The sequence below is a fragment of the Strix aluco genome, chromosome 4 (genome assembly GCF_031877795.1).
Source record: "Strix aluco isolate bStrAlu1 chromosome 4, bStrAlu1.hap1, whole genome shotgun sequence".
Taxonomy (NCBI): Eukaryota; Metazoa; Chordata; class Aves; order Strigiformes; family Strigidae; genus Strix; species Strix aluco.
Window position 1 is genome coordinate 132,075,836 of NC_133934.1, and position 13,364 is coordinate 132,089,199.

At 45.5% G+C, this 13,364-nt stretch overlaps 1 protein-coding gene across 4 annotated transcripts in view; it reads left to right on the top strand.

Annotated features, from left to right (window-relative positions):
- The window catches only part of LOC141922118 (uncharacterized), a 68,259-nt gene extending 54,895 nt beyond the window's left edge, over positions 1-13,364 (top strand). For all 4 annotated transcript variants that reach the window (XM_074821250.1, XM_074821251.1, XM_074821249.1 and 1 more), the window contains one exon: positions 4,261-13,364. In XM_074821250.1, coding sequence (XP_074677351.1) covers positions 11,422-12,111 — 690 coding nt within the window. In that variant the 5' untranslated portion in view covers positions 4,261-11,421 and the 3' untranslated portion in view covers positions 12,112-13,364. The remainder of the gene's footprint in view (positions 1-4,260) is intronic.

The following is a 13,364-nucleotide window of genomic DNA, read 5'->3' on the forward strand; positions in this document are numbered from 1 at the left end:
TAAGTAGAGCCACACCCTCATTCAGAGCAGAATTTACAGCTGCACAGAGGATTTCAAGGATCAGTTTACACTCCAGTGCTAGATGTTCCGGTCAACGGTCAACGGAGGAGAATACTTGGTGGTAAAGCACCAGGCACAGCACAGCAGGCTATTGCACGCCTGTGCAGTACAGATACTTTGCAGGCTCTCGCATGACACACACAAATATCTGTAGTTAGCAACAGCTACTCCTCATCTGTCGAACTGATCAGGTGCATTTTGGGCCACATGCAGAAACACACACAGAGCTTATAGCCATAGATTTACATGACACTATTAGCATATCTAGCACTGAAAATAGGCTTTTCATTTTTTAAGGCTTCAGTGACTACTACTTGAGTGCACAGCTTTGTTTCAGCTGAAATGCACTTAAGTATGCAAAAACACCCTGGGGATGCGTTAGGAAAAGACACAGTTAAGGCAGAGGAATCTGTAAAATGATGAATGACCTGAAGATTTGGGGTTCTCATTGTTGAAAAATAGGATTGTGATAATCAGGAAGCAGCTTCAAAACATGCAGAAAGATGTACCTTTTCATATAGATATAATTAAATTGTGAAGTATGTTTCCAGAGGGTAAGATAGATAGAAGCCAGAACATGTATTTAATATGAGTTAGATAAGGTAGACACATAGAGAATAAGCCCCCAGGGCTGTGAGTGGTGATCCAGGCATAATTTTCACTTCAGGACACCCTTCAGCTGCCAAATTTGAGAGGCTGGGATTCCAGGCAGCAGCAGAGTCCTGTACATCACTTTTATTGCTCACATCTCCAATCATCTGCTCCTGGTTTTTTATTCTTTGGATGTGTTGTCCTGAACTTGTACTCAGCAGAGGCTTCTCCAGCCCAAGAGATGAGTTAAGGAGACAAGCAGGCAGCCACACAGCCATAGCTATGAAGGGATGAGAGGGACAACAGGTTTAAAAATAATTTCTGAAGGTGAGCAGCTAGCTCAACTCCAAGTAGCACACATTGTTCCTGGAGGGTACTGGGGAATTGCCACTTGCTCTCCAGAGGGACTCTGGCCATACACAAGGAACCAAGGCTCAGAAAAAGACCACAAAGGTGCCTTCTTATCAGGTTTGTCCAGGTGCTAGAAATGACCAACTTGTCTGGTGCATTGGAAGGGTGGGGAAATGGTGCTACCAAAGGCTGTGGATGTGGATGACAAGGGAGAATGCAGAGCCAGAATTTTCTGAAGGAACCAGGAGAGGACTGCAGTGGGGAGCAGGTGTAGTGGAGATGCACCAGTGTCCCCCCCAACACAGAACGGAGGCACAGAGAAAGATCACATGTCTCTCGAGCTCAGACATGGCGCTGCATGGGAGAGGACCCAGCTGAGCAGGCGCACAAAGCTGTCAGATGATTTCCCGTGGTGTGCACAGGAGACCAGCACAGCAAAGGCCTGACAAGTGCGTAATGCCCAGGACCGGGGGAGTAACTGCAGGAGGGGGGAGTTTGGTTGCAGCAAGACTCAAGGGTGACAGTAGGAAGAACAGGAAAATTTACCAATCCCACAGCGACTGTGGTCTGTCTTCTAGCTATCTTTGCTGTGATACTAGTCTGTAGGTTGTTCTCAATTGGAGGATTTAGTGCCCAGCAAGCCACAAGGATCATGATCCTGAAAGATCTTGAAAGATCATGATCTCTATCAAGCCACTTCAAAAAAATGTGTCTGACAGCACAGCATGCCTAAAGACATAAAGAAGTTTGTAGTCAGAAGATGTATGTAAAACACTTTCCCAGACACTGAAAGGCCTGTGTGGGGTAGGAAAGTGCAATGTGCTGGTAACTGCTTGAAAGACAAAAAACAAATGCCAGTGGCCCTATTTCATCAGAGCAGCTTAGTATTTTCCATATAGTCACATGCTGAGGGACAGAGACTGTTTCTAATTTTGGGCATTTTTAACTAAGGTGACTATCCTGAACATTTTGCATTTGTCCACCGGGCTTTAATGGTTGGCATATCAAAGACTGAAGCTGGATATTAGGAAAATTTGTTCTCCACTTGGAATCAAGAAGCTCTTTTCATAAGACTTTCATAATGATAGCAGAAGAGAGGATAAGAGAAGGATGTTCAGTAAAGTTCTGAGAACTGTATAAAATTCTCAACAAAATTTGTGAAGCTGGATAATGCTGTAGCTGAGAAGTGTTGTAGCCCTATCTCAATTAATAACTGATATTTGTACCAAAACAAAAACTTTCAAGAATGTTCAAAAATCTCAAAAAATCCAAACTAAAAATCACCACAGTACCAATTTTCTCTGTTCACGGAGTTTGGTGCTGCATGTTCCTCTGGGCTGTTGCTGCCTTTACGCAGCAGCTCATTACAAATCTGGCCACGCTCTGTCGGGAGTTCTGCTTTTGATTTCTGGCACAGCCCTGGTGTCAGCCAGCTCAAGGGAGCAGTTTTAAACTAGTTCTCTAAAGTGTCTGCAAAGGGGGACCACTCTTCACGGCTTTGGTACTGCGTGGTACGATGAGTATTCTTGGTTTGGCAGAATCTCAGTATGGGGAAACTAGATTCTTTGTGGAATTAATTTCTGCTGATAATGTTAGGAATCATTATGAAGGATGGTATGTTTTAAATCACTGGAAACACCAGCACTTTGTGGTTTGTTGCTGGGTCTTATTCAGCCAGTAGATCAGAGGCATAGGGTGACAGGTAAAATAGTCCTGCAGAGCAGAGTCCATACTGCAGCTGCAGACTCATAAGTCCCTCTGTGTTACCATCTGGGGTCTGATTTATCAGTTAATATGAACTTTCTTTCCACAAGGAAGGAGTGAAGTTCTTCCAGGAAGAGTGGCTGATACACGAGAGGGTTGTGCTGCTGGTCAGAGGGACCTGGACAGGCCAGAGAAATGGGCAGGGGGGAACTTCATGAAGTTCAGCAAGGAAGAATGCCAAGTCCTTCATCTGCGCAGGATTAACCCTATGCACCAGTACACCAGCTGAAAAGCAGCTGTGCAGAGAAGGACCTTGGAGTCCTTGTGGACAAAAGCAGACTGCTCATCCTGGAGAAGACTTAGGGAGGAGACTTACCAATTTGTAGAAATACCTGAGTGGGGGGCAGTAAGACAAAGCCAGACTTTTATAGATGGTGCCCCGTGACAGGACAAGAAGCAATGGGCACAAACTGAAGTGCAGAAAATTCCATTTAAAAATATTTGGTGGTTGGAACACTGGAACAGGTTGCCTAGTAGTGGAGTCCCTGTCCTTGGAGATATCCAAAACCTGGCTGCACACAGTCCTGGGTAGCCTGCTCTAGCTGGTACCTGATTGAGCAGGGGTGTTGGACTAAATGGTCTTGTAAAGTCCCTTTCAATCCCAAACACTGTGTGATTCTGTGACTCTTAGCAGCTAAGACCAAACTCTTAGTTAAGTTCCTAGCATTGCCTTTGAATTTTTGGTACAGCCTGGAGCCAGTCTTTCTTTCTGACATGGAGACAGAGGGCATTTGTAGATTACAGGGGTGTTATGAGGATACAGTTATTGACAGACATGAATCTTACAACCTGCCAAAAGATGAGGTAAATCTGTTAGCCCAGAGCTGAGCTAGCGGTGTTTGTGGAAGACAGCCATGCCAGCCCTAAGTCTTACAGATCCAAAGAGACTGTCTACTCTTTTGTGAGGAGAGAACAGCCTTCTTGTTTTACCTGTCAGGATGGCAGCAAAGCTAACTCTTTACATAGGGAAATGGCAGTGAGCAGAACAAAACCTCTCTAGTGCCGTGCCGCCTCCTTCTCTTTGTCAGCCTGATACTGTGTATACAAACCTGTTAATCAAAGAGACAAACCGAGCAGGGTGGTAAAGAACAACAAGGAAGACAAGATCCCTGCTAGAGAAAGGTCTTTTGCATTGAGGTGAATGGTGAACAAGGTAAGAAAGTGCAGCAGTACGAGTGTTCAAAAGTGTTAAGGATGTTTGACATTTGCCACTGCAAAAGGCTGCTTCTGCCCTGCAGGGAGCCTGAAGAAGGCCAGCAGAATTGGCGAGTCCTCAGGGAAGCGCATCTGCTGTGATTCCACTGATGGTGCAGCAGCTGAGGAGGAGAACACAAGTGCTGCCCAGTGCTCAGCAGCATTTTGAATGGGCTGCATCTGTGGGTTTGAGGGAGCTGCTGGCATCTTTGCAGGATGTTCTCATCTTTGTTTGGGGAGAGCAGGGAGGTCTTCTATGACTATGATGATATCTGAAAATATCATCCATCTTCAAAATAGGCCAAAAGAATGATCTGGAGAACCACGGGTGGGTCAGTTCTTACTTTGGTGCCTGGGAAAATCACGGAGGGAGCCCTCCTAGACCACATTTCTGGGGACACGAAGAAGGTGACTGGAAACAGCCAGCACGTATTTACCAAGGGTAAATCACACTCAGCAGACTTCTAGGATAAAATGACTGGATTTGTGAACAAGAGGAGAGCGGTGGACATCATACACTTTCACTTCACAAGGCTTTCAACACCATCTCCCACAATACTCTGGTATCCAAGGTGATTGACAAGGTGCCAAAATAAGACCTGAGGCAAGTTCACACTGGAAGTCCCACCTGAATTATCCTTTGATGCTTTGACCTTTTCCAACAATACAAGCTGAGTGGTGATGCATCTCCCTCAGTGCGGGTCTCCTCAAAAACTCTTCTTCATTCAAAATGCACTCTTTCAAACTGTGTATAAACAGCTCCTATTCCACCTTCAGGGATTTACTCTCCCCGAGGTGTGCATTATGTGTTTGGAGCCTTAAACACTGATCGCTATCATCAATAAGGCAACATGCCTCCCAGTATGCTGGAGGTCGGTGTCCCCACAGAGGCTGAGCTCCCAGTGGGTGCTGCAGCCTCCCTCTCTTAGTGGAGATTTGCAGTGGAAGAGGCATAAGCCCCTTGCTGTCTGACACCCTCCCCACCTTGCAGGATGCTGCTGGAGGAAGCCTGCCTGGCCGGATTTTCCTGCTTGGTCCTTTCCATTAAACGGGCTTGCATTAGTAAAGCCAGCATCACAGGCCCACACTGGTGAGAAAGCTGTTGCTAGGCAACACAGAACTTCACAGTGGCATTCCAGTTCCTCTCTGATGAAGTCAACAAGAAAAAGAACATGACATCAGTGGATTTCTGAGTTTCTTTTACATTTACTTTTTATTGGCACCTGCAATATGAAGAGAGACATGAGAAACGAGGCCAGAATTTTTGAATGATGTAAAGAGAAGGTGGACAGTAAAAAATACTCCATGCAGAAATAAAGAGAAGAGCAAGAAGTGCTGGAATGGAGGACAAAAATTAAAGGAGCACTAGCTGCACTTGAGGAGTGGCGGAAAATGAAGATGGATACGGTGTGCTGTCTTCACACAGGAGCCAGCATTCCACAAAAAGAAAAGACAAACCAACATAAGACATACAAACACGGACATAACAATAACAAATTCAGGAATATATTCCTTAGGAGGAAACTATATATCCCTAAGGAAAAGCGTACCCATTAAAAACTGGAAGAAGGAGTAGCAGTGACTGGCAGTGATTTTACTTTAAACCTCCTGGAACATGAACTTCCCTGTTTTGTTCTAGATTTGCTGTTTACTGAGGTGCTGGGCATATGATTGATCTGCACTGCACTGTGTCGATTACATGCAGAACTTTACAGTGCTTTACAGTGTTATGGCCCAAAGACACTGGAGCTGTCTGACATCTTGCCTGTGTCCCACAGGCTGCTCATTTTTGCCATGATGGGTAAATTTCTTCCCCCTCAGGTGGCCCTGACCCTCTGCTTCAGCCTTATAATTTTTTCTCCACCTTTGTCCTCACATTTTTTTCATGTGAAACAGGCAGTCGTGAGCAGTTCCCTGTAGCGGACCCCTGTGAGATTACAGTCAGAGCTGGCCGGCTGATGTCTGAGGAGCCGGCGGAGAGGGACAGCGGGAAGTGCCTGCTGCCAGCACGGGCGAGCAGCAGCCCTTCGTCACATCATTCACCTGCTGAGCACCCAGGGCTTACCATCAAACAGGAAACATTCCTCAAAAGAGGCAACTAAAGTAGGCTAAGAGCAGAATGAGGAAACTGAGCACAGTTCTTCAAGACAGTTATTAATCACGCCAAAGATCAGGCGAATTGGACAGGCAGTGCCATAAACCGGAAAGCCCAAAGCGCTGTTCTACAGTCAGTTGCCAGACCCATTCATTTTCTGTCAGATCATGTCAGAGCAAAGGCAAATTCCTCCTGACAACTATGAAAATGCTTCTCTTCTTTTTCCAGAGCCTATTTTTTGAAAGAGCTGAGCATCAGATCTGCTTAGTCTGATCCTGCTTAATCTTGCAGCACACAGGCAGGTTGCACGTCTGAGGTACGTGTCTCAGCACAAACCTGCCAGTCCTCTGCTCACTGGGGAAGCTGGACCATGCTGGAGACATGTTACAGGTGGCATCAGGCTGTGTTGTGTCACAACCTCACACTGTTTTCCCACATTGGACTGTTTTCCCCATGTCTTGTGTCTCAGGGTTGCACAAACTTATAAATCATAAAGAACTGAAAACCTTTATAAGCTAACTTACCTCTCTGCAAACCAAATGCTGTCACATGCATTATTCTGCACCCCCAGAACTCCCATGGAAATGTGGAGGGCCACCAAGCTTGGGGACAGGGCTCAAAGAAACAGTAAATTTGCATGCAAGGGAAGAAGGACGAGATCTGCCTGTGCCCAGGCCTGAGTGGGCACCTCGTGCTGAGCATTCCTGCACCTAACAAATTGAACACTCACAAGTAAAATACCGATAAGCCTTGTGAAGCACCCTGGTGATTTATTCATGACACATTAGAGAGGACATTGGTAATAATAGTGCTTTGTGCACAGAAAGTAAATAGCAGGAATTAATTTAATTAGCATTAGACTTGAATCACAGATTTTTCCTGACTGTTTTTGTCAGGGACCTGCAAGGGGAGGCTGCTCCAGGCAGGATGGAGAGCAGCAGTAGGACAGTGCCTGGCAGCCCCTGGACCTGTGTGGAGCCAGCAGAGCAGGCTGGGTAGAGGAGCCAGGGCCAGCTCCAGCCCCAGCTGCCAGACAGGACCATGGGGACAAGGCAGCCCAAGGCCAAGCAAGCTGAGGCCAAGGTCAGCAAGGGACATAGGCAGGCAGGGTTGAGGCTGCAACACGGCCCTGACCAGGAGCAAGGGTGGAAGTCTGAGCCTCATCCTGTGTGAAGGGGAGCCTCAGCAAGTCCCTCACCCCGCTCTTGTGATCCCAGGTTGCAGCTGCACAAGGTCAGGGCTGGCCTCCAGTGTGGGCAGCCAAACCTGGGATACACCAGATCCTGACAGCCCTCCAGTAAACCCAGTGATGTAAATGGTTTAATAGCTGCAGCTGACATAAGGGAAGTTCCCTGGCCAGGTGTACACCCAAACCCCTGCTCATTCCTAAGGAGCAGGAAATCAGCCTACAGCACCTGATGAAAACTGAGGGGAAGAAAAAAAAAAACCAAACAAGGAAAGACCTCACATTTGAAATCAGCACTTCAGGAGAGTGAGACAGGATGGTTTAAACTTGTACTCTGCAAAATACTAAACTGTATGCAAAACCTCACAACAAAGTTTAAAAGGTTGCGAGTGCTGGAAAACTTTCTGAATGTACTCTCCTGCCTTAGAGTTAATGTTGAGTCACAGCATCTTTCTCTAAAGTGCGATATCAGGTTCATATGTTTCAGCCACCTTTGCTGACTAGGAGTCATTATTGCAACGTCACTAAAAAAGCCCTATTTTTGATACCTCTCTGTTGCTCTGTTTTATGTTGCCACATTTAATTAAAATAGTTAGGTTTCTGAAGCCTTAATAATTTTTCATCATTTTATGAGTAAAATGAAAAGTAGAAATCCTAGAACATCACACGACAATAAGTAATTTCTTTCATAAACCTTTACGAGATATCAATGTGTATCAAAAGCAAATGTGCAGTGCATGAACAAAAGAACATTTATCTTCAAATTTATAGTAGTGTTGCCTACTTCAGTGCTGGGGCAGCAGTGGCCAGGCAGCTGCAACACCTGAGACAAGCCCAGGAAAGTATAATTTCAGTTTTATTGTATTGGCTTAATTGTATGTCAGTATATATCAATATAGCATTTTATGCCTGGACTGAAAATATTTCATCTGTACTTGTTCCAGCACCATTGAGTTGTTTGGCAACCCATCCTTTTTGTGTTACTGTGCATGGTTTTCCACCCATCCTTCATGAAGTGCCAGTTTAAATCCCATTCTGCTTCTTAGACCCCCTGCTCCTCTTTACTCTGTGACCCATCTCTGGCAGTTAGCAGGCATGCAGCTCCTGCCGGGGCAGCCCCACCACAGCTGCCAGCCAGATCACACATTGCTGCAGAAGTTATAAAGTCTCTTTCTCACTTTTAGCAGAGGACTTCAAGTTCAGCAAACACACCACACTGAGGTCTTAAACGTTCGGGTTTACTCTGCACCCCAGTGTATTCCCTGGGTGGTGTTAAAGCCAGCAGAGAAGTGTCAGGTTTTCTCCAGACTGGCTGCCCTTTCTGTCCCTCCCGGCCACGTGTAAAGTCCTGTGGAAGCAATCTGCATTCCCCGAGCACCCTGCTGCCTCCGTCGCTCCACAGACCACTGAACACCAAGAAACACCCAGCGAGCAAAGCAGCGACCACCGCTGCAGCGCAGGCTGTCCCTGCTGCCGAGCCTCCTGCTCTCCCCGAGGCTGCCCGAGAGGCTCTCCCCGTGCCTGCGTTGTGTTTGGGTGGATTTGCAGAAATTACAGCGGGGCTACTCAATACAAGCAAGCCAGTGGGAAACCTGGCTGGTTATCTCCAGCTGGCAATATTAGTTCTTGATTCTGAGTTGCAGTGAGGGGGCTGAGACATTTAGAGGGCTGGATTTCTGGTGAACTGTCCCAGTTTCTTTATTTTTTTCATGTTAATGAATGCTGTTTCTCTTTTTCCTATTTTATATAGAGAGTAAAGAAGTTAATAGTAATGCAGACAAACAGTATGATATTTATGAATACATGAATTATGAAAAATAATTCATTTTGCAGTCGATGTTAATTGAATATCATAAGTATAGATAATATACCTACTTGAATAATTTAAAAATTCCTATAACTGTCATTTGTAACAATTAAGTTATTTGTCTATGAATATTCATACAGTATCATTAAGATATAATGCTGAATAATGAACATGTGACACTATGAATGTTAATGACAGAGTTTAATTCTTCATTTCTAAGGCCTTTATAAATGTGCTGTTAACCTTGAAATGTCATCATATCCATGGTGCTTAATCTGACAATACATATTTTTATTTATACAACGTAATATTGGTTATAAGGTAGAGTTCTCCAGTGATTTTTATTGTCATTTACTAAAGACTTAAAGTGCAGAAATAATTGATTAAGTGCTGACTTTTGAAATTTATAAATTACAAATAATATTACTATAAGATAAAGTTTCTGTAACATGTTCAAAAATATATATATTTTGCATTTTCTTTGCAATTCTATCCACTGTAGATAAGTTTATTGTGGTCTTTTCTCATCTCTGTATCACGAGGGATAATGAAGTATTAACTTTGTCTATTTTTTACTCTTTGTAATGAGCCGCAGGGTTTGTCTAGTCTGGGGAAAAGGAGACAGAGGGGCCACCTCATGGCTCTCTGCAGCTTCCTGAGGAGGGGACAGGGAGAGGGAGGTGCTGAGCTCTGCTCCCTGGGATCCAGGGGCAGGACACAGGGAATGGCTCAGAGCTGTGTCAGGGGAGGTCCAGACTGGACATTAGGAATCGTTTCTTTACCCAGAGGGTGGTCAAACCCTGGAACAGGCTTCCTGGAGAGGTGCCAATGCCCCAGGGCTGTCAGTGTTGAAGAGGCATTTGGACAATGCCCCTAATAACAGGCTTTAACTTTCCATCAGCCCTGAAGTGGTCAGGGAGTTGGACCAGATAATCATTGTAGTCCCTTCCAACTGAAATACTCTGTTCTGTTCCATCCTATTCTATTCTGCTCTGTTCTAACAAGGTAACACTTTCTGTCGACATGGGGAGAGCAGTGAATGTTGTTTATCTGGACTTCAGCAAAACATTCAATACAATTTCCCACAGCCTTCTCCTGGACAAATTGTCAGGACAGTTTGGATGGTTGGTCTCTGAGATGGGTAGGAGATTGGCTAATAGTCCACACCCAGAGCACAGTGATCAATGGTTTTAACTCAGGCCGGCAGCCTGTCACAAGTGGGGTCCCCCAGGGATCAATACTGGGTCCCTTCCGGTTCAACATCTTCATAAACGATCTGGATGATGGGGATGAAAGCACTTCACCAAGTTTACTGACACTAAACTGGGTGGTGAGGTTGCATTGGGTGTGTGTGGGGCTGGGTTTGGGTTGTGGGTGAGGGGCTACAGGGGCGGCTCCTGTGAGAAGCTTCTCGAAGCTGCCCCGGCTCCAAGTCGGACCTGCCTCTGGCCAAGGCTGAGCAATGGTGGTAGTGCCTCTGCGATAATGTATTTAAGAGAGGAATCTGCAAAGGAAGTGGAGGGGTGAGGGTGCAGACACCCAGATCAGTTGAAGAAAGGGGGAAAAGGGGGAGGTGTGCAGGAGCCCCTTCGCCTCCGCTCTCCTGGCAGCACCCGCAGCCCCTCTGCTCCCACCCATGGGGCTCACCCCAGTGCACCCAGGGGTGCCTGGCACTGGGGGCAAGCTGGAGCAGTTTGGGAAGAGCTGCAGCTCATGGGAAGGACTCACACTGGAGAAGTTCATGGAGGACTCTCTGCTGCGGGAGGGACCCATGCTGGAGCAGGGGAGGGGTGTGAGGAGTCCTCCCCCTGAGGAGGGAGGAGCGGCAGAGACAATGGCTGATGAACTGATCACAACCCCCATCCCTGTCCCCTGTGCCACTGCAGGGGAGGAGGGAGAGAAACGGGGAGCAAAGCTGAGCCTGGGAAGAAGGGAGGGGTGGGGGGAAGGTGTTTTTAAGATGTGGTTGTGGTTTTCACTATCCTGCTCTGATCTGATTGGTAAATTGGAGGTGGTGATGGTTTTCAAATTAAATTGACGGTTTTTCTTTTTCCCAAGTTGAGTCTGTGTTTTGCCCATGACTATAATTGTTCAGTCATCCCTCCCTGTGCTTGTCTCAGTCCCTGAGCTTTTGGTTATATTTTTGCCTCCCCATCCCACCAGGAAGGGGAGGAATGAGCGGGCAGCCACATGGTGCCCGGTTGCCCTGTGGGTTTAAACCACAACAGAAGTGGACACATCAGAAGGGAGAGCCATCTCACAGAGTGATCTGGACAGGCTGGAAGAGTGGGGTAGCAAGAACAGTAAGAAGTTTTAAGAAAGGCAGGAGCAGTCTTGCTGAAAGGGACCTGGAGAGACCTGGTGGGCAGCAAGATGAACATGAGTCAGCAGGGTGCTGCTGCAGCAACAAAGACAAATCAAATCCTGGGCTGCATCTGCAGGAGCATTACTCCTGGGATGCAAGATGTGATCATCCCACTCTACTCAGTGCTTGTCAGGCCACACCTGCAGTATTGTGTCCAGTTCTGGTCCCCAGAATTTAAAAAAGACATGAACAGACTGAAGAGGGTCCAAAGGACAGCCATGAAGATGATCAAAGGGCTGGAGAACCTGCTGGATGAGGAAAGACTGAAGGAGAAGAGAAAAAGGCTCAGGGGGGACCTCATCACAGTATTCCAGTACATAAAGGGTGGCTCCAAGGAGGAGAGAGGCTCTCTCTTCACAAGGAGCCCTGTGGAGCAGACAAGGGGTCATGGGTACAAGTTGCACCAGGAGAGGTTTCATCTCAATGTGAGAGAAATTTTTTATAGTGAGAACAATTATTCAATGGAACAACCACCCCAGGGACATGGTGGAGTCCCTGTCGCTGGAGGTTTTCAACATGTGGCTGGACAGGGTGCTGGAGAATCTCATCTAGGCTCCCTTTCCCATGAAAGGTTGGAGCAGACGATCTTTTGTGGTCCCTTCCAACCTGGGCTGCTCTGTGATTCTGTGATGATTTGTAAGCTGTTCAAGTCTTGGATCCCCTCCCTGTTTTGCCAGGCAAATGATGATGAATCTTAAGGAGACCTAAAGCTGAAAGGACCATGGCTTCTTTACATTGCGATTCTTTTCCATAATCCAGTATTTCATAACCCTTTTAACTTCCCTTGCTAGTAGAAGTTAAACCATTAAAGACAACTGGCCTTTCTTGCATACTTAGCACTGATAAATATGCTAATTAATGTATTTCTACTATAAGGTAATTTGGGGTTTGCTTCTTTAATGGACAGCGTGATGATTTCCATTTACTATCTAGAGAAAAAGGAAGAGTAGTGATACCACTTCCTTTGAAGTAAGAGTTTTAGACAGTGTAACTTTTGGAATATTGGAAGTGTTCTTGAAGTTTGGCTTCTACTTACGATAAACGTATATAACAAAGCACATGAGTCACAGCAAATCTGCTCTTTGATTTTACATTTTTGAGAGCAGGAAAAATGCATTCACATGAGTAGGTTAAGCCAAAACAGAAATAAATGAGGGCAGCCAGACAGAAGTTGGTGAATTTCTCATCTGGCACAAGAGTCCAAAGCTGAAGTACTCCTGCGTTTAGGGGCAAAAAAAAATCATTTGTCTTCCTGAAGCTAGGTGATGTCAAGCTGAGAAGCTGTTTCTTAAGTGAGGAGTGAGAGCATCAAATCATTTGTTTCAATAATGAAAGGTTGCCCAGAAATTCAATTAGAGATCTTTTCAGCAGAAGACCCTGAAATAATTCATAAGAAAGGATCTCAGCTTGGCCCCCTCTACTGTTTTTCAATATCCCTCTTTGACTTTGAGGGACTTGTAGAAGTTCTTCTTTCTGCAGTTGTCCCTGAAACAACCAGAGTTCATTTTCAAACACAAACACACTTTTCACGTCAGGCAACAGCTTTAACACTGCAGGTCTATATTAAGTGCACTCAAATGAAACAAGATAGAACCCATAAATGTGTTGCCTAAAATCCATGATGGTTTGTTAGTTCAGAGCATTTTGTGTTTGTCTTTAATGAATAGTTTTATGCACTTAACAGTTTTGAAAATAAGTAATTTACTTCATGAGAGTTGTTATACAGTGCAGTGAAACACCACTTTACAGGAGCTCTTTGATAAGGTTTTTGGATTGTCTGTGCATGCATATGAATATACCTGTAATTTCCTGAACAATTTTTATAATGCAGTCTACACTCAGCTGTTTCCATATTAGCAATTCACAATCTAATAGTGCAGTCAAGTATGCAAAATTCAAGAAAGCAAGTGTCAGCTATACGAAATTCCACATTTTCTCTACCACATTTTCA